This window comes from Dasypus novemcinctus, chromosome 2, assembly GCF_030445035.2.
Source record: "Dasypus novemcinctus isolate mDasNov1 chromosome 2, mDasNov1.1.hap2, whole genome shotgun sequence".
Taxonomy (NCBI): Eukaryota; Metazoa; Chordata; class Mammalia; order Cingulata; family Dasypodidae; genus Dasypus; species Dasypus novemcinctus.
The window spans coordinates 159,785,473-159,810,676 of NC_080674.1; the positions used below are offsets into that span (position 1 = coordinate 159,785,473).

The window sequence follows — 25,204 nt, forward strand, 5'->3', positions numbered from 1 at the left end:
GCGTCGGGCCTCGTAGTGGCGTGGGGCTGCGTTTGAGGTTGGAACTGGAGGTGCGGTTCTCACAGGGCACGTTCCGGCCTGGGATTGTGGCGGAGCTGAGCTGGCGCCCGGGAGCACAGCGGAGGCTGAACTTGGGGTGGGGCTGCAGGGCGGTGGTGGCTGGAATTAGGAAGAGGGCCGGGGCTGGGTTCGGAGGAGGTGGCGAGACTAGGTTGGGGTTAGCGATGGCGTCTGGGCTGACGCCGGGCTTTGGTTTGGGCTTAGGTCTGCACTGGGGCTTTGGCCGGCTAGACCTGGCGCGGGGCGTGGCTGACGTCACCCCCGGGCTGTGACAGGGACTGCGCCCACCTCAGATTGAGGGTTGGGGCTGAGCCCGAGGCACGCACCGACCACGGTGATATTGATGGCCTTTTCGTCCCGATGGTCGCTCACGCTGTTGGACACGTTGCAGGTGTAGGTGCCCGAGTCACCCAGCTCGGCGCCGGAGATGTGCAGGATGGAGCGGATGTGGACAGGGGCTTCGAAGAAGTCGGTCACCGGCTCCACCAGACGCCCGCTCTGCAGGGACAGCGGGGCGGGGCCCCCGGAGCAGGGGCGGGCCCTGAGAGGTCAGGCTGCAAGCCCGGATGCCATCCCTGCCTGGCCCTGCTCCACCCCTGGCGTTACCTCCAGGCGGGGGTACGTCCACCTGAAGTTGACCACCTCGATCCCCGTCACGATGCACATGATGGTGATGTTCTCGCCCTGGCGGACCACAGTCTGCACTGCGTTCACCGAGACGTTCATGGGTGACACTGGGGGAGGGAGACGGGCTTAGGGCTGCCGAGGCGGCCGCCAGCCCCCAGCACGCCAGCTTTGGGATGGCGTGGGGTGCATTCATTCGCTCAACAAGTATGGACAGAGCGTCTAGTATGCCAAGTACGGTTCCAGGGGCTAGAGCAATCATCACAATGGACAAAATCCCTTCCCTCACAGAGCTGACAACCAAAGTACTCTCTGAAGATCTAAGTACCGGAAAAACCCATGCGCCAGGGACCTTCCATCTTCTGTTTTTTTTTTAATCTTCACAATAATCCCAGGAGGTAGGCAGCCAGTGTTACCCCCCATTTTACAGAGGAAGAAGCACTGTCAAAGAGATTATGTACCTTGGGTGAAGACACTTGGATGGAGTTGGGGTGCAAACCCAACTGGCTCAAAGCCTGTGCCTTCGCCCACCATATTAAAGAGCCCAGCTCCGCCACAAACACATTGTGCGACCCTGGGAAAACTCTGAGCCTCAGAAACTTAGCCTCAGTTTCTTCATCTGTAAAATGGGGGAAACACTACCTGCCTTCCAAGGCTATCGTGAGAATCCAGCGAAAACACCGACTTGAGTGTTTTGTTAATTGTAAAAGGCTCTCCCTCTGGGAAGAGTCAGACTTGCCTCTGCTGAGCATCAGGCCAGAAAGGGGGCTCACCGTGGAGGCTGTAGACATGGTAGGCATCGGAATCCACCTCCCTGTCCCCAATGGTGGTTTTGCAGATGTAGGTGTTGTCCTCAAAGACACCAGAGAAGCCACGTTGGTGGTCATAGGGGACGGGCAGTGGGATGTCCACTTTGTTCTCATGCAGTGTCACCACCAGCTGTGGGTCCGTCACCCGGCATGGAATCGTGGTCTCAGTTATTTCCAAGAGAAAGATGAACAGATCTTCAGGGTCAGTAGGGAGGAAGCCCACAGTGGGATCTGCAAGGAGTGAGGCCAAGACTGAGGGTCAGGGGAGCTGGGCTCCTGGATAGCCCCTGAATCGCTGTGTGGCCTTGATCCCTTACCCTCCCCGCCCTTGGCCTCCCCATTACAGAATGAGTGCTCTCAGAGCACTTTCAGCTATAACCTTTTTTTTTTAATCTTTCCCCCCTGAGATGTCTCCCTTGCCTGTTTGTTCATTGTTTTTTGCTTGTTTTCTGCTCTTTGTTTTTACTTGTTATCTGCTCGTTTCTTCTTTAGGAGGCACCAGGAACTGAACTTGGGACCTCCCATGTGGGAGGCAGGGGCCCACCTGCCTGAGCCACATCCTCTCCCCCCAGCTCTAACCTTTGATGTTGACAGTGGCAGAGTAAGAAAGAAAAGCCACCAGCTGAAGGGTGGCTGGTACCTGGTGCTTGTAGAACGGGGAAGATGGGGTGTGGAGGCCAAAAGGGAGCAGATGGGAACCAAGTGAGAATGTAGATCTAAGGGGCACAAGGAACGGGCTGGGCTAGGGGTGGGGAGCAGACAGGTCTCCAGACCCAAGAGTGGGAGTGACACACTTCTGGACAAGCCAGGCTGGGTTTCAGGACCAGCCCATGTTTCTAAGATCACCGTGTTTCACTATGTCACAAAAGCACTCTCTCCACTTCCCCCCAGGTGCCTGCAGTGACGAAGAGGAGCGGGGAAGCGGCGCACAGGCGGAGGCCCTTACCTGGCACAAAGATGTAGAGCCGCTTGTGCTCACTGGGCTCCAGCCCATGGGAGCTGTTGTAGGTACAAAAGTATTCTCCGGTATCTAGTCCAGTGACATCGGTCAGTGTCAGCACGCTGGAGAACGTGCCGTCCTGGGTCTCGTTCATTTCCTGCACGAGCTCCTGGGACATCCGTTCCCACACCACCGGAGCCGAACCCAGGCACGTCAGGACGAAAGTGCTGGAGACGTTGAGGACAAGCTCCGGCCCCGGGGGGATGATGACCAGGCCCTGGGAGGTCTGTGGTCCCAGCAGCAACAGCAGGGGCAGCAACAGCCACGGGCCTTTGGGAGAGGCAGGATCAGAGGTCAAGGCACAAGGGGCCTCAGGGCCTCCTCCCGGAGCTGAGCCTGGGGGGCAGCTATCTACCCAGCCCCACATCCTTGAAGAACACACCTCCCTTATCCACACAGAGACTGGAACCCGGGGCCAGGCCCCCAGAGACTCTTCCAGCTCCCCTGGCCTCTGGATCTGTCCTTTCAGACCCCACCCTGGCCCCAGCCTCTGAATCTTTCAGCCGTGCTGGGTCCAGGCCCCGAGCACGAGAAAGCATCAGGAAATCCTCGGGAAGCAATTCCCGGTTCTCCAGTTCCTGCATGACTTCCCAGGTCACTTTCTGAGCATCTTCCCTGCAGCTGCCCATGTCCTGCCCAGAGCCCAGTGGCTCGGGACCTCAGGCAGCTCAGAGTGGGGGGCATATTGGGCCAAGAGAGACTCTGGGTCCCTGGGGGCTGGCCGATGTCCCCAGGAGAGGGTCTTCTAAGCCGTGCCTCCAGCCATGGTGATGAAACAAGGAGCGAGCCCAGCTGGGAGGGTGGGCGGCAGGCCGACTCGGCACGCCGGACCCTCGGCACGCTGCACCCTGACTGCTTGGCCCGACAGCCCGTCCTCGGATCCCGCCTGGATAATGGGCGGGAATGACGGGAAGGAGAATAGGAGCACAGCCCAGCACTTGGGGCCTCCCGGCCTGGAGAGGGATCCGTGTGGGGGAAGCACAGGAGGGCAGAGCTCAGCGACCAGCCTGGCCAGACTGAGGACAGCGAGGGCTGAGGGGAGATGGCAGTTAGGGGTGGGCTGGGGATGGTGGGCGAGGGGGCATGGCATCCAGAGGACCAAGCAGAGGGATTTTGACTGATGGTTCTGGGCAAGCAGGAGTCCGCTGAAGGTTCCTGAGCCGAGGGGCGGGCAGCCGAAGGGGGCCTCCACACCCACTCCAAAAACAGGCCACGGAGGCTCGGGAGCATAGCAAGCTCCTGGACTCCCAAGCCCGGAGCTGGCTTGCACCAGGGCTGCCAGCTCTAGGTCCCTCCCAGCGGCTCCCCGGGCCCCTCCCAGACCCCCAGCCAGCCTACCTCTGAGGACTGGTGCCAGCATCGCACGCGGAGGCCACATGGTACCTGCAGGGTTAAACAGGTGTCAGCGCCCAGGGAGGGCAGAGGCGGTGTCGGGGTCCTTCTCCGCACGGGGTTCCTGCAGAGGAAGCTCCAGCCTGGGCCACCCGCAGCCCAAGGCCGAGACCCTGAGGACCCCAGGCCCCCGCCCCGCCCCCTGGGCTCAGCCTCCTGCTGCCTGTACCCTGCCCTGGCTGTGTCGCTAACTCTCAGGAGCCCTTGGCTGAGTTCCTTGCCCCCTCTCTGTGCCTCGGTTTCCCTGTATATATAGTGGGAGTGGGAGAGCTGGGCCTGGATGGTGTCCAGGGGCCTGTCAGCTCTGACAGCTCATCCTCTGGTGACAGTTCCAGTACCAGGCTCTTATCTGCCAGGACAAATATTTGGGAAAGTGTGATGAAAGGCCTGGGGGAGAAGGGGGAGTAAAGCAGAACCCAGAGAACGCCCACAGCTCCGCAAGCACAACAGGAAATGGAGGCGGCTGTGGGAAGGGAAGTGGGGGGAGTCAGGGCTGTGGAATGTGGGGGGTACCCCCATGCCTGGCCCCCTTTACTCAGCTCAGAGCAGCACAGAGAGGCCCAGGGAGAGAGGGGCCAGGGGCTGGGTCCCAGGAGGCCCCATGGAACAGCCAGGCTGCAGAGGTCCTGGGAGCCCATGGATTCCAAGCTCCCCACCCCCACCCCCAGTGTCCAGATGGGGAAACTGAGTCTCTGAGAAAGAAGTTTGTCCAAAGTTACACAGCAGATCCTGTCTGAAAGGGCAACCAAGAAACCCCAAATGACAGAGGAAGAGACAGACAGAGAGGAGACACGTAGAGTCATACAGTGATGGCAGCAGACAGGAGCAGGGATGGACAGATTGAACTGGGTAGGTCTTTGCTCTGTCCTTGCCTCGGGAGCCACACTGTGGGTTCCAAATAACCCCCACACCCAGGTATGCAGGGGCCTGCCTGCAGCATGGACAGGAAGGAGCCCAGAAAGGCACGGGGGTCACCAAGCAGCAAACGTGGGGCGGAACCACGTGGCAGGGCAACAAGAAGCCTGGTGCCGTGGGGCTGCTGGCGTCATCAGCGGCTGCCCGGTCTGACGCAGCTCTTAAGGCCACTCAAAGTTTGCCCCTGCCCGACCACTCTGGGGCTGCAGGGCCAGGTTTGAGTACCTACTACCTCCCGGGCCACCGTTATCTTTGTGGTCTCAGTCTCCATCTCTCGGGATGATGGTGGGTGAACCCCGTATCAGGGCCACATTGCCTCATTAGTGGTGGGACAGAAGCAAGACCCCAGGGCTGTGGACCCTCAGTCCCAGGTCTGCCCCAAGAAGGTTTCTAAGCAAATCTGCCCTCCTCCTGCTCCCCCACCTTCAGACCTGCCTGCCTAAGGGTCCCTTCTCACTTCCTCCTCTCCCCTCTCTTAATTGCACCAGACTCAAAGCCCAGCTTTTCCAACAACCCCCTCCCCAGCATCCCCCACTCTCACCCCTCCTGCCTCGGCCCATCCAGCTGGACGCCAGCCTCCTCGGGCAGGAGGGAGCAGCGCCGAGGCGGAGCCAGCCGCCTCCACAGAGGCCCATCTGCCCCTCGGTGGGTGCCCCTTCTCACTCCCCTCTTCCTGCCAGAGACCTCAGCCAAAGAAAATCATTAGCAGCCGAGGCTGGGGGAGGGGGCCCTCGCAGCCTCCCTGCCCCTCCCCGCCCAGCCTCCCTGGCTGGCCACACTGTTTATTATTCTAAAGAAGGAATTTGGCCAGCTGGCCGGGAGACAGGAGGTCACTGCAACTGGGGCTGGGCCTGGCTGTGGAAGGCTGTGTGGGCTGGGCCGTGTGGGCTGGACCCTCGGGGTGTGCAGCCCCCTGACCCTGGCTCCAGTGTGGCGCGGGTCCCCCTCAGGCCCTCTCCTTGCTGCCTCTGGGGCTGGCTTTCGGTCCCTGAGTCTCTGACCTGGGAGGGGCCCTCCTTGAATGGGCAGCAGAAGCCTAGAGAGGGATAAAATCACGCCCCAGTCACACAGCCACAAGGCAGATTCCGGTGGGAGGGGTGCGGGAGAAGCTAGGCTGGGCAAAGGGGCTCAGGGAGCATGCAGACGTCCCCTGGGGGTTCTCTGGCCCACTGTGGGACTGAGCAAGTCTCCGGCCCTCTCTGAAATCCTGTTTGCCGAGGTTTGGACCAGTCATCTCAGCGCACCGTCCCTCTTCTGAAAGTCCCCCTGTTGGCTTGCCTGGCCAGAGGGGTCCAGTCACCACTATTCTCACTGGGAGTGTTTAGGGGTGGGGGCAGGGGCTGGTGAGAAGAAGCGGGCTGCACTCCTGAGGCTGAAGTCTCATGAGAATCCATCAGGCCTCTCATCCCGTGCGTGGAATTCCCCTCCTTGGCCAGTCCCATCTTGCTGTGCGGATGCTGGCAAGTTGTTTCCCCTCCCTGGACCTCAGTTTCCCCACCAAACGCTTAGGAGTCAGACAGCGGTCTTTCAGGTGACTTCAGCCAGATGAACTGGTGACATGAAGCCCCTGGCAGAGGCAGGGGGAAGGGGGGCGTAGGGGGCAGGCCGAGGACCGGCAAGGACCCGAAGGGCTCAGAGCACCCAGGCATGCCCTCCTGGGCCTTCTCCGCTGACTCCCTGGCACCCTCGGCTGTCCGTCGCCTTCGCGCCCCAAGCCTTTGGGCTTCTTTGGGCTTCCCAGAGCTGCTGTGGTTCCAGCACACCCCCGAGAGGCCCAGGTGGGAGGCCCGGGGGTGGTGGACTTCCCCGTCACAGCTTCCCTTTTTCGAGGGGAGGGCTGAGCTCCCGGGAGGAGCCACCTCTACCTGCCACTCGTCCCTTCACAGGGAGGCTGTTGGAGCAGAGAGGTAAAGCACCCTCAGGGACCCCCCCTTTGCTTTGCTCATGGGGAGAGTGCTGTGAGCCAGGAAGTCCTCAAGGTCTCCCTCCCATTTTGGCCAGTTTGGTGGGACAGAGGGAGCCCTCGATGGAGCAGAGTGAGGCCCCCGAGTCCGGGAGCAGGCAGGCTTGAGGAGTCATTCTCAGAGCCCCAGCCCGCCCGCCTTCCAGCACATACACACGCGCCTGCACTCCTTTCCCACTGCCTTAATCCAAATAAACTCGCCCCATCTTGGCCACATCCGCCAGCAGCAGCTTCCCTCCCTCGGGGTCCTGAGGCTCCCACGACACCAGCAGGCCTGGGGAGGAGCCTGCACACGGCAAGCACGAGCGCAGAGCACAGACACCTGCCTACACGCTCACTCACATGATCTTCTGAAACAACATGCATATGTAACGGACCATGAGTGTGCCCAGCAGGCACGAAGCATGTACACGGCCAAAGAAAAAGGATGTGCTCCAGCTCCCATCTGTGCCCAGCACATGTGCACACAGCACAGACGGCCACCTGGGTGCTCTCCCATGTGCCCGTCTGAGATGTCTACATGTGCAACAAGTCACATGTGTTCTCAGTACCAAACAGAGCTGTGCACATGCAGCAGACACACAGCAGCGCAACCTCGCCTGGCACGGCGCCCATAAGGGCAGAGCAGCGTTTTGATCTGAGGCAGTGCTCCTCTGGCGTCTCTGTCTACACCGCCTGTTCTTCCACCTCTCTCATCTACACAGCCCTTGGTTTGGACTGGAGAGAGGGCAGTGGAGACTGACAGAAACAGACGGAGTTGAGATTTCTTTGGCTGAGAGTGGACAGGACTCTGGAGGTTGGGGGCTGGAAAGGGACGTGTCAGAGAAGGCCCTTCCCCCTGTTTCTGGCTTGGGGTGCTGGGAAGCAGGAGCGTGCGTGCGTTGCGTGTGTGTTGGGAAGCTCCCATTTTCTGAGAATGAGGTTTAGGATGTGGAGGGTGCCATGGGTCATCTGAGTGGACAGTGAGACACTCATTCTGGAGGCGGGGAAGAGACTGGCAGAAAGAGCCTGGAGAGGAGGAGGTGAGGAAGCCTGCGTGGGAGGAGGGGCGCCTGGGCCGGGGATGTGCTGAGTAAACAAGATGCCTGGGGAGGGAGGAGGAGGCTGGGTGCCGGTCAGAGTCTTGGAATGTCAGCGCTCCACAGCTCTCGGGGACCACTTATCCCACCCAGCCTCCTTCCTGTGCTTTTTGTACAGACGGAGAAACCGAGGCCTGGAAAAGAGAGGGACGGGTGCCACTGTTTTGGTGTAGGCGAGATGGGCTCAGGTGACCATCGAGGGGCTGTGACCTGAAGCTCACCTGACCGGGCAGGCCCCGCCTCCAGGCCTGGCTCCTGAGCAGGGGGCTGTGGGCCCAGACCTTCAGCCCACAGCTGCCGCCTCCTTGCTCCGCAAAGGACAGCCCCCTTCCCTCCTGACACACGCAGACCTTGGCATCAAACTCACGTGCTCTGTACTGCCCCAGCGGGTCAGGAATTGGGGACTGAGATTCAGAAGGTGACCTGCTACGTCGCTGGCAGAGATGGGACAGAGACCCCAGCTTCCTGACTCACAGTCTAGAGCTCTTTCCTCCACCCTATGCCCCTGGGACATTCCTCGGGGACAGACCCCTGGCTGGGAGGAAGGGGACCTGGGTTCTAGTCCTAGCTCTGCCACCACTTGTAGAGCAATCCTGCCCCCTCCCTGGGCCTCTGTTTCCCTAGCTGTACAATGGGAGACCTTACGGGGTTGACACGTCATAGCCCTTGGACCCTGCTCCGGAAGGCAACCGTGCTGAGCTGGAATGCTGGGAGGGGGCTGGGCTGCTGGGCAGGGACCCCAGCCGGGGTGTCATGACTCAGCTCAGAGGAGCAGCCAGCTCCAGGCCTGCGAGCGTGTGGGGGCAAGAAGCATCTGGATCCAGAACGGAGTCCTCCACCAGCGACCGGGAGAGTGTGAGAGCAGAAGCAGCGCAGGCTAGACTGGCAGAGGGTCCGGGGGACGTGGCCTTACCCCGGGTGGCCGCAGGGACGAGAGCTGGGTGTGATGTTGTGGTGCTGCTGCATGGACGGGGGCTCCTTACCCTGCGAGCCAGGCAGGGCAGCAGAGGCGTGGAGCAGGGAGACCATTAGAGGGGCAAGGGAGAAAAACTGGGAAGGGGCTGAGGCTGTGCCCTCCTGTCCCCTCAAGCCCATGCCCAGCTTCCACCTGCTGGTGAAGGCTCAGCATGCCACCCCTTCACAAAGGCTCTCCACACAAGCCTGGGGAGCACACTGAGGACCAGAGAGGGCAAGCAACCTGGGCCAAGGCACACAGTGATGAGCCTGATCGCACAGGCTCAACTCTCCATGCCGTGCTGCTTCTCAACTCAGGGGACCTTTGTGTTTTCCAGGTACCTACCAGGTCCCTGTGGGCAAAGCAGTAGAAACTGACTACGTTGGAGCCTGCTGTGGGCTCTCCTGCTCTGGATGTCCAGGTGGATGGAAAACACGGTCAATTCCCTGGAATGTCACTCTGAAGCCCCTACGCCTGCCTGGAGCTCCAGCCCCTGCCCCTCTGCGCTCATCTCCTCTCCGCTCACCTCCTCTCTAGTTTCTTCGCCTCAGCTCTGCCCCTCCAACCTGTGCTCACACCCCAGCCAGAGAACCCTTCCTCTACTCTGACGTGCTCCGCCCCGACCCCGCCGTGGATCCCCATCTCCCTTAGGTGAAGGCTGGTTCTTAGTGGCTGGGCCTTTAAGAACCTTCACCCCCCCGGCCCGCTGGCAGCTCCCTGGTGACTGAGGGAGGAAAGCTGCTGCCCTCCCAGCTCCCCGGGGTCCAAGTCAGGCCCCCACACTCGTCACTCACTGGGCTCAGCTCCCCATGCGGCCTCCCCAGGGACACAAGGGAAAGAAATGACCTATTTTCTGGAAGTTCAAAATAAAGTGAAACATCTGTCTGGATGAGAGCCAGGCTGATAAAGAACGTCCGATCCCCGGCCCCCCCTGCTGAGCCCCTTCCCGCAGCACAATCCCCCTCCCCGCCCGTGTGTGTGCTGGGGGGGGGCCTGCCCAGAGACTTGGAACGGTCCGTGGGAAAGCGCTCAGTGTGTGCCTCACGGCCGCTGGGGCTCAGGGGAGGGGTCTGGGTCCCCTCGCAGGCTGGGAACCGCCTGGAAGGAGGTCAGCGAGGGAGGGAGGCTGTGGCATGCCCGTCCTCGCTCCAGCAAGCGCTTCCTGCCGCCTGCGGCGCCTCTCTGGCCTCCCCTGCTCAGCCCCCATGGCCCCCCTCCCAGCCTGGGGCCAGGCTCTTCCCAGCCCAGAAGGTCCTCTAGGTCCCCACTGAGCCCCCGACCATCCCTTCAAAAACCCATGGGGACTCAGAAGGCCTTGAAAACAAGAATCGTCATAGCTACCTCCGATTTAGTGCTTCTCGCCCACTTCCTGGCTAACAAGCCCTTTAGGTGAATGATCTCGCCCAGTTCTCAGAACAATCCGAAGACAGCAGTGCCCACACTCCCATTTCACAGATGAGGAAACTGAGGCCCACAGGGGTTCAACCATTTGCACAAGTCTCAAAGCTGTCAGCAGTGGAGCCAGCGTTCGGTGCTGGCAGACTGGCTCAAGGCCCGTGTGACAGCTTCTCAAGGACAGGGGGCAATGATGAGTATCCCGCCGCCCCCCCCCCAGGTTAGCCTGTGCCTGGCACACAGGACAAGCCCAACACACACGAGTCAGTTACCGGCGTTTTCTTTCACCCCGTTTCCCAGCTTCTCCTTCCATTTTTTCCTGCTCTTTGAACTGGGTGACCCTGAGGCTGACTGCTAGGGCGAGAAGACAGTCATGCCATGCGCCTTTCAGAAGTCTACTGTCTCAGGGCACGAGGAGCCGCAAATGTTCCCTATTCACATCTCTCCCACCCCCTCTCCAAACAAAGGGCCGCCCAGCCTGCAGGGGACCACTTCCCGTGACCCGAAGCTTGCCACCTTGCCTGGTGGCCCAGGCCATTCTCAGACAGCTCAGGACCCCCAAACATCAAGCTACTAGAAACATTTTCATTACATGAGCAGAATGCCTCATTGTATCTTCTACCCATCAGTCCTGCTTCTGTCCTCCAACCCAGCACATCTTTCTCTCCATTCATTGCTCTGAGGCCTCCTAATCTGACAACAAATAAAAACACCCCCCACCCCCAATTTGGAGCACTTGCTACAAGCTAAAGAGACGATCTGAGGATTTCATTTTACCACAACCACCTGGGGTAGGGGGTTCAATCATTATATTCCTATTTCACAGAGGAGGAGACTGAGTCTCAGGGAGGTTCGGTTACTTGCCCAAGGTCACACAGCTAATAAGTGATGGAGCTCAGATACAAACTCAGGTCTGCTGCCTCCAAAGCCTGCTCTCTTCCCCCCCATGCTGGACCGTCTGTCTGCTGCCCAGAAACAGGTCTGTTCACAGAGAAACACTCCCCCAGGGGGCTCGCCCTAAGGGGGCCCAAACAGAATCCAGACTCTCAGGGGGGGAAGGGTCCTTGGAGGTGCAGAACGAGCAAGGGGCCTCGCCCAGATCACCCTGCCATTTGAGAGTCAAGCTAGGGATAAAACTCAGAACCCTTCTGCACCTTCACCCCCGAGCCTGAAGGTCAGCACGTGAGGTTGGGGAGGGGGGGACTTGCTGAGGACAGCCTGGGTCGGCAGGGCCCCTGCGAGGAGAGTACAGGAGCCAGGCTAGGTGCATGGGGGTCCACGCTTGCCCTGCCAGGGCCCCAGCACCCCCTTCCACTGTCCACAGGGGGCCAGGGCCTCTGCAGCTGCAGCCCCCATCATCCGGTGGCTGCCCTCCCTGCCCCACGCCCCCCAGAGCCTCATCTCCGGCCGGCGCCATGGCAACAGAGAGCACCAGGTCCTGGCAGCCAAAGGAGCCCCTGAGAGGGTTCCCCGGCTGAGGCTGGGGAGGAGGGGTGCGCAGCCAGCAGAGACAAGCAAAACTTCTGTTCCCCGGGCTGCTGCCAGCTCGCGATCAGTTCTGAGCCGGGGTGGAGGCTGCAAAGACAATGGGCTTCAGAGCCAAGTGGGCAGGGGGCAGGCAGGCCGTGCGCCCATTTGTGCTGACCCACCAGCACACAAACGTCCCCCGCCAGCCCAGAGCCCCCAGGTCGGGCAAGGGGAGCTGGCTAACGGGAAAGCCCACCATTAACCGGTGCCAATTATGGCGCATCGAGAGTCCCCTCAGAGCCGTCCCAGGCGGCACAGCGGAGGGGAGGAAACTCCCACGTTTCATTCACCCTCTCTCACTCTCAGCATTGCCCCCACCCTCTTCATTCATTCACCCACTGATTCACCCATGTAGTTATTGAGCCTCTCTCTGCCTCGATTTCCTTCGTAAGCTGGGGCTCATTGCTGAGTCATCGAGGCTATCAAATGAGTTGATACAAGTAAACGCTTAGAAGTGGACCTGGCACATGGCCTCTGCAGTTAGTGGCCGTGTGATTACTAGTATTCAGTCACTCATTCATTCTCAGAAGAAGGCGCTCCCTTATCTACTCGCTGGGCCTGAGCACGCAGCCAGAGTCCACACTGTACGGGGCTGTGTGTCAGCAAGGGCATGCGTCAGATAAGAGGGAGCGGTGTTGGGGGGAGAGCCTCTTCCCAAAAAGGACCCTCAGGAAGGGCAGCTGCTAGATCATTGGGACTGTCATCGGCCACAGCCCTTCCTAGTCATTTGACAGAAGAGGACACTGAGGCTCCGGCAGGGGGAGGGATTTACTGGCCAAGGCCGATGACTCCCAGGCTGCTTTCTGTCAGCTAGTCTTTTCCTGTAGCTTGGCCTTAGTCCCTTAATTGCACTGCCCACAAGATCAGGAAACCTGCCTAACAATTATTTGGGATCTCTCCAAATTTCTAATATGGGATTAGGCGCTCACGAGACGCACACACAGCATGAGATCAAATGGCTGTGTAGGGGCCAACTCTTCTGGTCCTCAGGCCTCAGCTGGCCCCTGATAACCCAGGCTTCACTTGGCCGGGGAGCTGGGATGGACGGGCACTCGAGCCCCTTCCCCTCCAGGTGGGTGAGGGAGCTGGGCTGGTGAGGGGCTCCAGTTTCTGCAGGCTATGCCTGCTACCATCCGAGGCAGAGAAAGCCCACGGGAGCCCAGCCAGGCCAGGAGCAGAAGTTCCAGCTTGAAGCCACTTACCCTGGGGCCCACTACCTCACAACTGTGTGACCTCTGCAAGCTTCCCTTCTCTTTGTCCCAATTTCTGGACAATGGCAGGAGACCTCCTTTTTCACAGCTCTGAGGACTAGAGATGATGAAAGGCACCTGACACATAAGAGATGCTCAGTAAATGCGAACCATTATCAGTCCATGATTATCCCGGGTGGTGGGGGCAGGGCTTCTTGAGGGAGGTCACAGGGTCTAGCTGGGTTCCTTGGTGAGGGAAGGATGATCCACAGAGGCTCTGTATTAGCCAAGTGAGATTGCAAGTTGTGTGAGAGAAATGGTCGGGAGATCCTTTAGGCTAGCAATAGGGGCTTTCAGCCAAAAGGTGGGTCACGGGCAGGAAGGAAGGCTCAGGGTGCTGGGTGAGGATTTGGGCTTTATCCTGCAGGCACTGGAAGCCAAGTTTTCAGGTGCTGACAGTGATGGTGGGTGGCTAGCTGCTGGCTGAACAGATAGTGGTTCACCTACAAGCACTGTTTGGGTGGGAAGAGGGGCTCCAAGCAGGAGAGAGACAACATCATTTTTCAGGCATTTTTCAGGAGGGCATGGAAAAGGATGAAGACATGGAGGCAGTGAGGCCAGTTTCAGAGATGAAGCCGTACCCAAAGCGGCCTGAACTCCCTGGAAGAGCCAGGGAAAATGAAAACGCAGAACCCCTTGTTAGAAAATTATCAAAGATTTCAAGACAGTGACTACAGCGCACTGAACCAAACGCAGCGCCCTTCTAAGCCTGGGGCCCCGTGACTGCACAGGTCGAACGCGCGTGAAGGCATCTCTGCCCCCTGGACAAAGGGAAAGGCATCTGTCCATCCAGCCAGCCACCAGTCCATTTGTCTGCCTCTCTCTCCATTTATTTATCTAGTCACCATATAACTATCCACTCAGCACTCAGGCCCTGGACTGGACACTAACACAAGGAAGATGGGGCCGAGTCCACTGGGCCCACCCGGCCTCTTACTCTCAAGCCCTGGGTTAGGGGGGGCCAAGGCTCCTGCCACATGCCTGCAGAGCGAAGCTGCCGCTCTGGTGCTGGCCTGGAAATCACCTCCCCAGCCCACGAGAACTCGGCCTCGAGTGGAGAGGCTGGTGGGGCCGCAGGGCTTGGGACTCCACTTCCCAGGAAGGGAAGATACTAGGGCAGCGAGGAGGATGTTGTGAAACAGCCATGAGAAGCCTGCTGGGGGGGGCACCCCAAGGGCAGAGCTGGATGGAACCTACCGGGTCCCCGAGGGAAGTTGAGCTGTTCCCTCGGCCCACTTCCACATAGAGGAAACTGGAGAAGTGACCTGACCATTGGCTCGGTGGGCCAGAAAACCACGTGGGGGTTCCCGTGCCTCACGGGGATGGTATCTGTTCCACTTCGGCCCACACCCTGCCCTCGGCCTCACCCTGCTTAGCACCCAAAACTTTTCCAGAGAGACCTGGAGGCTGAGCCTTGGAGGACGGGGGTGGAGCTGGGCCTCTCCAGGCCTGTAAGGAGAGCGTGAAAATGTTCCACCTGTGGGGGTGCAAAGGCCAGGCCTGGGCTTCCACAGCCGGCCGTCTGTCTGTCCTAGGTATACCCCTTCCCTTCTCTGCACCTCAGTTCCCACCCATGCAATGAGGAGGCTGAACAAGGTGATCCCCAGGTCCTTTCCATCTCCAATCGTCAAGAACTTTCTGACCCCCAGGGCCCCCACCCCAGCTCCCAGGGGACAGCCCTTTCCATCACTGGTCAGAGAAGCTGGTATCTCAGGCAGATGAAAGTTTCTGGGCAACCGAAACATCAAACAGCCCTGATCCCAAGTGAGGAGAAGAGAGGGTATTAATTGCAGCTAAATCGGTAGACTTTGATTTTCAACAGCCTGCCCTAGGCTGGGGCCGGGGTGCCCCAGAGTGCATCTGGGAGGGAGGGGCTCTGAGGACTATATGGGCCAGGTGTCCAGGAAGTTGTTCTGCCAGGGGGCTCTGGCCCTGAAGGCTTGGGAGGGGATGTGAGGTGGGCTTCTACACCCCTCCCACCAGAGGGCGCCCTTGCCTCGGGACCCGCCATTGCCGACCATTGGGTCAAAGCTTGGCTTCTTGACCAGTTTCCTCGCATTATTCTTAGGCTCATTCACCTTGAAATCAGAGCATATGAGGCATGGAAAACGTAGCCCTGGGAGGCTCCTGCAAGGTCGCACCTGCACGCCCCCTCCCCACAGGCATGCCTCCCGACCTGCCTTCCTCAGTATCCCAGGAAAATCGGCATGTGGGCTCAGCCAGGAAGTCGAGCCCGTTAATGGGCTCCTCTGATTGTTAGAAAGTTCCTTCTAGGTATTGCAAGTTAAAGTTTTCCATTAGTGGGCATCGATCCTGACCTCTCTCTGTAACGGATAGAAAAAGGTTAAGGGAAAAAAAAACAAAACCCCTTTCATTATGACGTTAAATATGCATGATCCCTGAGTACACAGCAGGCCCCAGTGGCTGCCAATCCGGCCAGGCCCGTCGTCACTTGGAATCCTGGAATTGTTTTGGGGTTGGGAGGAGGCTCAGAGATCATCTGTTTCAACCTCCTCCTTTCACTGATGAGGGAAACTGAGGCCCAGAGAGGCCCTGGCTTGCCCATAGCTACGCAGGATGGGTTCTGGGGTCTGTGACCAGCTCGAGGATGCTGAGGGATGCCCACAGCCCCAGCCAGCCTCTCATCACTGTCTGGAGGCAGAAACGCCCAGTTCCACACCCTGGCTCCACTTCCCAGCTGTGGGACTTTGGGCAAATGATTTAGCATCTTTGGGCATTTCCTCATCTGTAAAATGGGACGAGTTGGGTTGTTTGTTTGTTTTTTGTTTTTTTTAAGGAGGTACTGGGAATTGAACCTGGACCCTGTACATGTGAAGAGGAATTCAACCACTGAGCTACTACACCCACTCTGCTTATGGGAAGAGTTTCTAGCTACTCCTCAAGATTGTTGCAACGCCTGAATTAGTTCAGCAAATTTTGAGTTAGCACTTACTGGATACCAGACACAGTCCACAGGCTGAGGAATACAACAGTAACTACCACGCAGTGATGTAAGGACGATCAAAGCGCACACAGAAAGTGCTCAAAAGGTGTTGGTCACTGTTACCTTTATCCTGCCCACACTGCTCTCCAGCTTGGACCCTGGGGTGGCACTTAACACTCCTCCCCTCCCCCCGTCCTGAAGGGACCGTGGGAAAGAGCTCCCTCTCATTCCAAGGGCCCACTGTCACAGGGATCTAAACCATGTGCAAGAAATGGGGTGGGAAGGTGCTGGGCATTTCAGGGGTGTCCAGAGTCAAATGCCCAGAGGCCCCACCTTCAGCCCAGAAGGCAGGTGGTCTCAGAAGCAGACTATGGGCTGTGCAGGGAGGATGGAAGCAGGCCTTTATGATACACCTGGGGCCCAGGCCCCTGCATGGGTGGAGGCCAATTTCACAGACAGGTCGTCTGTGTGGGACAGGAGCACGAGAAGCATGGCTCTGTGCCAGGCACCTTCTCTGCTGTTCCCTCCGGGGGCCGGGGGCCAGCCCTGCTGCTCTCAGGTGGGGAGGTCAAGGCCTGGGGAGGCAGAGTAGCTGGCCAGGGTCACTCTGCCAGACTCCCATGGAGGCGGAAGTGGGGCGCAGAGCATGCCTTCTGATGACAAGCCTGGTGCCCCCTGCCTCCCAGGAGCGGGAGCTGCCCAGAGCAGGCACGTGGGGCCTGAGGCTGACCACACAGTGGGTTTGAGTGGAGCCGGGGCGAGTGCTGAGTCTCCCAATTCTGAATCCACGGTGCTTTCCGCTGGCCCACATCTGTAGGTAATTACACGTCCCAGCTCTTCTTCCCACAGAAATGGCTGCCACCCCAGAGGAGGGAGGGCTGCCTGACAACATTGCTGGGAGAGGAGGGGCCCGACCAGATGGACCCCTTCCCCACTCAGGAGCGAGCCACGGAGCAGCTCGTCAGGCCTGAGGCCGAACTTCCTGTCGGGCTCGATACCAAAGCTGGGTGCAGGCCCCGCGGGAAGATGGAGACGCCCTCCCCCTGGCCAGGGGCTCCCTGGTAGCGCGGGGGAGAAGGCTTTGGATTCGAGCAGACCACGGCTTAACTAACAACTCTGCTAGTCGTGTGGCAAGTCACTTAGCGTCCCTGAGCCTCAGTGTCCGTATCTGCAAAACAGGGCTAACACTAACATGGATTTCAGAAGCCAGGATGACAAGCATGGGCGGTACGAGGCCCTGGGCCTGGCACGGGGTCGGTGTTCCGTGATGAACTCGGCCGTCACGTCCACGGGTGCTCTTAGCTCCTGCTAGGAGGCGGGGAGAACTGTAACCTCAAAAGAGCTCTCTGCAACAGGGGGTCTGAACGAGGGGTCCGTGAGCTTGAGTTGAAATTTTAAAAGAACATGACTTTTGTGGGGGCGTGTTGGTGCGGGTGTGATCAGTTTATTAAATCACACACAGTAGAGTGTGGACTTCGTCAAGGGGTCCGTGGAACTAAAAAGGTTAAGGACCTCTGGAGGGAGGCCGCTGTGCACTGGGGACACAGGGCCGGCAGGGACACCCCTCCCTGTTTGAAACGGGGAAATGCGGTCTGGAAGGACCGCGTGATGTCCTGGAAGGGCACGTAAGGGAAGGCAGGAGGTCTGGGTTCTTGTCTCACACTTAGAATCAGAAGCTCTGAGCCAGTCCCTCCTTCCTTTCATCAGCATCTTTTCTCAGCCCCACTCCCTGCCCAGGGCTGGGCGCCGGGGGCAGAACACAAGACGGGGAGGCCATCTTGGGAGGCCGGGGCTTCATGTGAACTGAATGCAAACAGCAAGAGCGGGCCAGGCAACGAGGTTCCGGCACGAAGTGCAAGGCAGTGGCCTGGGAGCTGGAAGAGAGTGAGCCCCAAGGACCAGAAGAGCCCAGGAAGCCTGCCTAGAGGAGGAGGGCATAGAGCAGCTTTGAAGAAAAAGTGGAGGTAATGAGTAAAGGCATTTCAGGTGGGAGGGGGAAGAGGGGAGAGGAGAGCAAATGCTCCCAGGCAGGATGGTGCAAATTCCTTCTGGGAATCCTGGCATCTGAGCAAAAGGCCCAACTTTGGTGTACTGAGGGGCTTCCTACCTCTCCACCTTTCGCTACTGCCCGTGACTTTAGGAAGTGGCTGCTGTAAGCCTCAGTTTCCTCATGTGTAAAGGGGAGGTTAAAAACAGCCCCTGCCGATCCATGAGATCATTCCCACAGAGCTCTCAGCACAGTGCCTGGCACCCGGGAAGGGTCGGTAGCAGCTGTTGTTACGAGCTGGGGATTTCAACAGGCACTGGGGAGCCACAGAAGGCTGCTGAAGGAGGGAGACCACGAGGAGGCCTGAGCAGTCACCTGGCACAGGAGGAAATCTTTCGCCAACCAATCCCCTCTTCACCCAGGGACCCCCAGACCTGACTGCCAGGCTCCAGCCCCCCGCCCCAGCCGCGTGAGTGGTAGGTTGGGCCTGCTGAGGCCCCTTGGCCCTGACACTTTCCCAGCCACTGGGGGTTTGGAAGGACATCCTAGGAATCTGGAAAATTTGCACATCCATTTAAATCCTCAGAGGGTGCCTGGCGGCTGGCCTACTGGAGGAGAGCCAGTTCCATTCTCAGGGACAAGGGGGCAGGGGCTGTGGCCCTGAGGCCCCAGTCTCAGCTAGGACCCCTTTCCACCAGCTTGCCACCCCCTAAGTCCTCTCTCACATCGCTCCCAGCACTCCCCATCCCTCAAAGATGATCCTGTGTTTTGGAGACAGCCAGAAACTGCTGGGGTTTGTTTGGCGAGGAGGGGGCAGCAGTGTTACGAGGCAGGCGCCCAACCCAGAAGTGGCCTGAGTCCAGGAAGGAGACAACTGACTCCTCCAGCCCTGACAATGCCCACAGTCTCCCAGCCTCCTCCCATTTGGTTTTGTTAAAAATATTTTCCATTTTTCGACCTACGGGAGGAGGCGCGGGCTGGGCACGGGGATGGGGCGAGGGGCTATAGGTCCCCTTTCCCTCAGCACTTACCTGGCTGCCGGATGATGCCTTCTGGTATGGGCACGGTCCCAGGCTCTGGGCTGCCACCCCCTCCAGGAAGTCCTCACTGCCCTCTTCCTGCTGTCAGAACGACTTTGCTGGACTGGAGACCGGGCAACAGGAGGGCAGAAAGGACCCGTTGCAAGATCCGGGAGTCTCTGGACAATGGAAGGAGTAGGGGCTGCTGCAGGGGGCAGAGCGGCCCGGAGCTTCACCTCACTCCCAAAGCATCCTTTGGGAGGAGCCGAGCTGCCAGGAGGGGCCGCCCGCCCGGGGCTGGCTGGCTGCGCGGGGCACGGCACCGGCTGCTGCCTGGCGGCTGGTCCGAGGGGCCCCGGCTCCCTCTTCCTTGTCGTCCTCCTCCTCTGCGGCTCTTGAGTTGCTCACGGAACAATCTCACGTCCCAGACAGGGCGGGCAGGGACTGCGGGCCACTGGCAGCCCCGGGAGCTCACTCCACCGCGCGCTCCCCCGCCCGCCCACCTCGGGGGGAAAGGCCGCAAGGCGCCGGCTGATTGGCCCAGCGCGGAGAAGGGGGCGGCGGGGCTGGGCGGGTGGACGCGTGCGTCTGTTTTCAATTTCAGTTTTTTTCCCTCTCTCTCTCTCTTTTCCCCCAAGTTTCTTGTTTTTCTTCCTCCTTTCCCTCTGCTTGCTCCCTCCCATCTCACTCTCTCTCAGGATGTGAGGGGATGTTTAGAAGTTCCGCAGCCCACGCCAGCCAGCCGCTGAGTCACTTTTATTAAAGAGTGGCCCAGCCCCACTTGCCTGATCCCTGTCGCCGTGGTGGCTCCTCTTGCCCCGGAACCTGGAGGGCGGGAGTCCCCTCTCTGTGCCTCAGTTTCCCCATCTGTAAAGGGAGCTCTGGTAATCTATCCGGATGATCCTGTCGACGCTCACTCATTGAACAGGCATAGGATGCTAATGTGCCGGGCACTCATTGAGGGGTGCCAGGGACAGGAGAGTAAGACACAGGATAAGGGGGAGACAGACAGTGCTCAAGCAGGTACCCCCTGGAGGACAGGGAGCTAAGAGTGCTCCTAACCGAGGCCTGCTGAGGGAATCAGAGACGGCTTCTGGGAGGAGGTGACTTGGAAGAGATGGACAGACTTCCCACCCCCAGATTATCAGCTACTTTTCAGGAGAAACCAAGGCCCAGAGATAACTTCACACAAAGAGGGAAAGTGACTTGCCCAAGGTCACCCAGCACACCTCTTCAGATTCCCAGATGCATTCTTTTCTATCGCCTCGAAACCTCTAGGATACCAGGAAAGAATCATTTGCCCGTTTTATAGATGAGGAAACTGAGGCTCAGAGGAGGGAAATGCTCAAGTTCAAACAACAACAGTGGAGCTGGAGCAGAACTGGGTTTCATGAGCCACGTTTTTGAAGAGACACAGGTCTTCTGACCCTGACCCAAGACCCACATCCTGCTGTAGAACTACCCTCCTGCTCTGCCTTCCTCCTAGGTTACCCCTTGCCCTGTCTCTCTCTGTCCTAGATATTTTTGAGCACCTGGTATGTTCCATTTCCCTCTTCCTGCCCTCCTTCCCCGCCAGGGACTGCCGAGGCTCCCGGCCCCCTGGCTGGGCCTCTCAGCCTCCATGCTCTTCCACCTTAGTCTCCTTCCCAGAAGATGTCTCTCGTCACTGCCTCCTGCCCTCAGCTGCTGAAGAGGACCGCTTTAAAAGAGCTGAGAGCGTTGAACTGAGCCAACTCCCACCACCACTATGTCGCACATGGGGAAACCAGGGCCCAGAGAGAAGAAGGGTACCCCAGGTCACACAGGGAGAGCCTGACAGAGCCCAGGCCTCCTCCCCCTCTTTCTCTGCACTTCTGCCTACCCCTTTCTCCCACCCCAGGCCCTGTTCACCAGGCGGCAGCGTTGCTCGATCTGGGATTCGGTGCCAAGTACAGTGGCCCATCTTGCAATCATTTCTCAGCCTTGTCCAGTAGAGATTGCCCAGCCCAGCATCTGACCTGGGCTGCCTGGAAGGAGAAGAGGCCTTAGACCAGGCCCAGGTCATGGGGTTGGGGGCCCTGAGAGCCTCCCAAGGCCCAGGGATTGGTGGCAGTGGGATTGTAGGGGAAGGTGGGGGACCCCAGAGACCACAGGGTTAGACCCATGGGACTTCTTGTGCCCAGACTTCCTGAGGACTTTGAAAATCGCCTCCTAGCATTTGCCTAGCCGTTCCCCTCTGAAACCTTTGGCCCAAGTGCTGGGACCAGAACAGCTGGGTGGCAGGTGTGTGTGTATGTGTGTGTCCTCAAGGAGGCATTTCCACCCCCTGGTCCCCATCAAAGCTGGTCTGGGATCAGGAAACCCAGCCACAGACTTGTTAGGTGACCTTGGATAGGTCCCTTGTCCTCCCTGAGCCTCACTTTTCTCATCTGTACACAACAAGGTAGACCCAAAAGCCCTTGGGATGCTCTGTCTGCAATTTCCCTTCGTGCTGGACTCTGCCTAGGGAGAGGAGACTGACGGGCCCCGGGCACGGGGACAGCTGGGGGCCAGGGAGGCAGCACAGAGGGGAGGGGGCGGCTGGTGGCGGCTCCCCAGGGAAGCTGGCGGCTGCCGGTTTCCGGCCAGCCCAGCCGTCCCCTGGCCCATCTGGAATCATTTAGCTCCTACCACCATTAACCCTTGGTGGGCGTCAGGACTGCTATACCTCCCCTCAGCTGAGAGCGGGAGGGTGCAGAGGCACAGAGCACCTTGGGGCCTCGCCCAGGGCTGGGCAGCTGAGGAGCAAGAGTCACCATTGAGAGGGCAAGTTCTGGAGCCAGAGACAGAGCTGGGTTCAAATCCCAGCTTCTCTACATCACAGCTGCAAGACCTTGGGCAAGTCACTTCAACTCCTGAGCCTCAGTTCCCTTACCTGGAAAACAGAGATAATCCCAGGACTGACTCATGAGACTGTAATGCTTCACTGTACATTTTGTACGATTTGTAATGTTCTTAATGTACTTAAAGGGTTCAGTACGGGGCCTGGAAGTGTTACTATTGAAATTGTGAGTTTCCCTCGTTCGCGCTGCCTCCCGTCGCTGTGTGTGCCAGGGCCGAGCCCTCCTCTCTCTGGGCCCAGCTTCCCCTGGTCTGCCCTGAGAGGGCTGCATGGGTGCCGTGAGGGGAGTGCAGCACCAGTATGCACCAGGCCCACCTGCCAAGGCGCTGGCTCCCGGCAAGACTGTCCTGGGAGGGTGAGAGTGGGTGGGCAGAGCATGGAGAGTGGGGAGCCCTGCCTGCGCGGGACGGGGAGAAGGGAGCAGAGGGAAAAAGGAGTCCTGGGCCTTGGGGTTCAGCCTCCCCCCACAGCACCCTGCCACTGCTCCAAGGTTAAGTTCCGACCCGGCTCTGCCTCTCCGTCTAATTCCTAATTGACACTGAACAAATTACATTATCTGGGCTTTCTGAGCCTCAGTTTCCTTAACTGTAAAATACAGATAAATGTGCCTACTTCACAAGGCTGTTGGGTGGCCCGAAGACGCAAGGCCCAGAAGGCCTTTGAACAGGGACTAGAGGAGAGCGAGAAATCTCCACGAAAGGTGCCCGATTCTCAAAAGCCCACTCTCAGGACGTCGTTTCACAGCCCAGTGACGGGAGCCACTTGTGCATGGCCCTGCAATGTGTCAGTGATAACTGAGACCGGAATTGAGGCTTTTGTCTAGACTCAGCGGCCCAAGCTCTTCCCTGAGGGAGGGAACGGGGCTCAGCTGACCCCCTCCCCTAAGACCCCCACCCACGCTTGTCAGAGCCGGAAGCCACAGCTCTCAGTGGGGCCAGGAGGGGCGGGGCCGGAAAGGGAGCCTGAGTGGGAGAATTCCCCCTGGGGCGGCTCAGCATCACTCCAGCGGGGCCAGGGCCACCACATCTGGCTCTCCCCACGCTCCCAGCCGCCGCCCCGGCCCCCTGCCCAGACTCCGCAGGCCGAGGGCAAGGGCGAGGAAGGTGGAAACTTGTGCCTGCAGCCTGGAGTCAGAAGAGGCACAGAGTGGGAAGTGCGCTCCTCCTCACCCCCGACGCTCAGGACAGCGGCTGCCTGGCTGGGGAGGCAGGCCAGGGCGGGCCTCAGGCCACATTCCCACCCCAGAGTCCCAGGACTGCCCCTTTGGGCCAGACTATGGGCTCGGCCTGCCAGGGTCCTGGGAGATAAGGGCTCTTAGACCCTGCCCCCACCCTGCTAGCCTCTGTCTCAGTGACCCAGGACCACAAGGGACACAGAAACGGCTCAAGATCATCAGAACAGCAGGTCGCAGAGGCCACACATCTCCCCTTCACTGGGCCCAGAAGGCCCAGAGAGGGCCAGAACCTGCTTGGGGACACAAAGGAGGATGGAACCTCTAACTCCTAGGCCATCCTGTTCCCCAACTGCCCATCCATGCAAAAGAAATTAATTGAGCAACTACTATGTTTTTTTATTAACACATTTTTAAAATTAAAGTTAATAGATTACATAGAATGTTACATTAAAAAAACATAAGAGGTTCCCATATAACCCACTCCCCACCCTCATCAGTTTTGTAAATTGTATTTTTTTGAAGATACATACATCACAAAAAAAGTTACATTATAAAAAAACAAGAGGTTTCCATATACCCCTCATCCTCCCACCCCACTCCTCCCACACCAACAACCTCCCCCATCATTGTGGCACACTCATCACACTCGGCGAACACATTTTGGAGCACTGCTGTACCACGTGGGTAGTAGTTTACCCTGTAGTTCACACTCTCCCCCAGTGCATTCAGTGGGTTATGGCAGGATATATAATGTCCAGCATCTGACCTTGCAATATCATTTAGGACAACTCCAAGTCCCAAAAATGCCTCCTCCTCACATTTCTTCTTCCCACTCCCTGCCCTCAGCTACTACTGTAGCCACTTTCTCCACGTCAATGATACAATTCCTTCTATTACTAGCACAACAGTTTTATAGTAGAATATAAGTAAATCCACTCTAATCCATATTTTATTTCTCCATTCTGTGGACCCTGGGATGGTGATGTCCTCTCCACCTCTAGATCAAGAGGGGGTTTAGATTCCCCATGAATGATGCATGCAATTTTCCCTGCTTGTAGTTGTAGGCACTCTTGGTTCCCCAGTGTGGTAATTGACCATCTTCACCTCCCTGTTAGCTGACCTGGGTAAGTCCAACGAACCAGAGAGTAGGGGTTGCAACTCTGCTGAGGCTCAGGGCCCAGCTGGCACATGGGAAGTCCAGAGATTCAAGTCCCCTGAGTATGCACCATCCCTAGCACCAACCACAGGTTCAGTAAAAGTGACAGAAGAGGCATGTGTAGAAAGGTCACATTTGAGTCCAGCTCCATCACTCTCAGGAGCACAAATTCCAAAGTAGGGCTCATTGACATGGCTCAGAACTCAAAATCCATCTGCCATGACCATATACCCTGTGGGTCCCCGTAGCCTTCAGGGAGAACCAGTAACTAGGGTTGTATCTACTTAAGCTGTAACACATGACCATACATGTAGGCTGAGATATTCTGCTGGTCTGAATTGACCCTTTTATTCAAGGTCTCTTTCTAGCTGCATCACCAGTTAGTGACTGGTAGTAATTCCTTGGTGCCAGGGAGGCTGATCCCTGGGAGTCATGTTCCACACTGGGGGGAAGGTAATGCATTTACATGCTGTGTTTGGCTTAGAGAGTGGCCACATTTGAGCAATACAGAGGCTCTCAGGAGGTAATTCTTAGGCATCCTGCAGCTCTAGGCCTAGTTCATATTTCAGGCACACAACCTCATAAGCATAGTTATCAATATCAAGGTGAGCACCTACTATGTACACTCTGCCTTACAGAGCTCACAAGCAAACACTGAGGACACCACAGACAAAATTAGTAATAATGAAGTGTGATAAGTGTGATGAAAAAGACATAAAGAATAAGGGGCTTGGTGGATGGGGATTCCTGTGTAGGTAGAGAAAGTCTTTTCTGGGGAAGAAGCATTTCAACTGAGGCCACACACTATGCAGGGCTGGGAGGGGTACCAGTGTTCTAGACAGAGGAAGCAGCGTGTGCAGAAGCTTGGAGACCAGAAAGAACTTAGTGTGTTTGAATAAAAAGAAAAGAATGGTTGGGAGGGGAGCTGGAGGGCAGTCAGGGGGCCAGGTGTTAGGGCCCTGTGGGTCCAACAGAGGAGTCTGGCTTTCTCCTGTGGGTCAGGAGGGACCACTGCAGGATTGTAGCAAGGGGCTGATGAGATCAGACCGCGTGGTACATGTGGAGAATGGCAGCGAGAAGCGGGGCAGGGGCCTA

General features: G+C 58.3%; 1 protein-coding gene across 2 annotated transcripts in view; it reads right to left on the reverse strand.

The window, feature by feature from the left end:
• The window catches only part of PDGFRB (platelet derived growth factor receptor beta), a 36,798-nt gene extending 17,183 nt beyond the window's left edge, over positions 1–19,615 (reverse strand). The window contains exons 1-6 of one of the 2 annotated variants that reach the window (XM_058280955.2): positions 18,932–19,615; positions 3,832–3,876; positions 2,440–2,763; positions 1,458–1,724; positions 667–794; positions 387–558 (exon numbers count right to left, since the gene is read on the reverse strand). In XM_058280955.2, coding sequence (XP_058136938.1) covers positions 387–558; positions 667–794; positions 1,458–1,724; positions 2,440–2,763; positions 3,832–3,871 — 931 coding nt within the window. In that variant the 5' untranslated portion in view covers positions 3,872–3,876; positions 18,932–19,615. Of the gene's footprint in view, positions 1–386; positions 559–666; positions 795–1,457; positions 1,725–2,439; positions 2,764–3,831; positions 3,877–5,341; positions 5,492–18,931 lie in introns of those variants that run through there. The other variant, XM_058280954.1, reaches the window with a different exon arrangement.
• Positions 19,616–25,204: the final 5,589 nt, after the last annotated feature.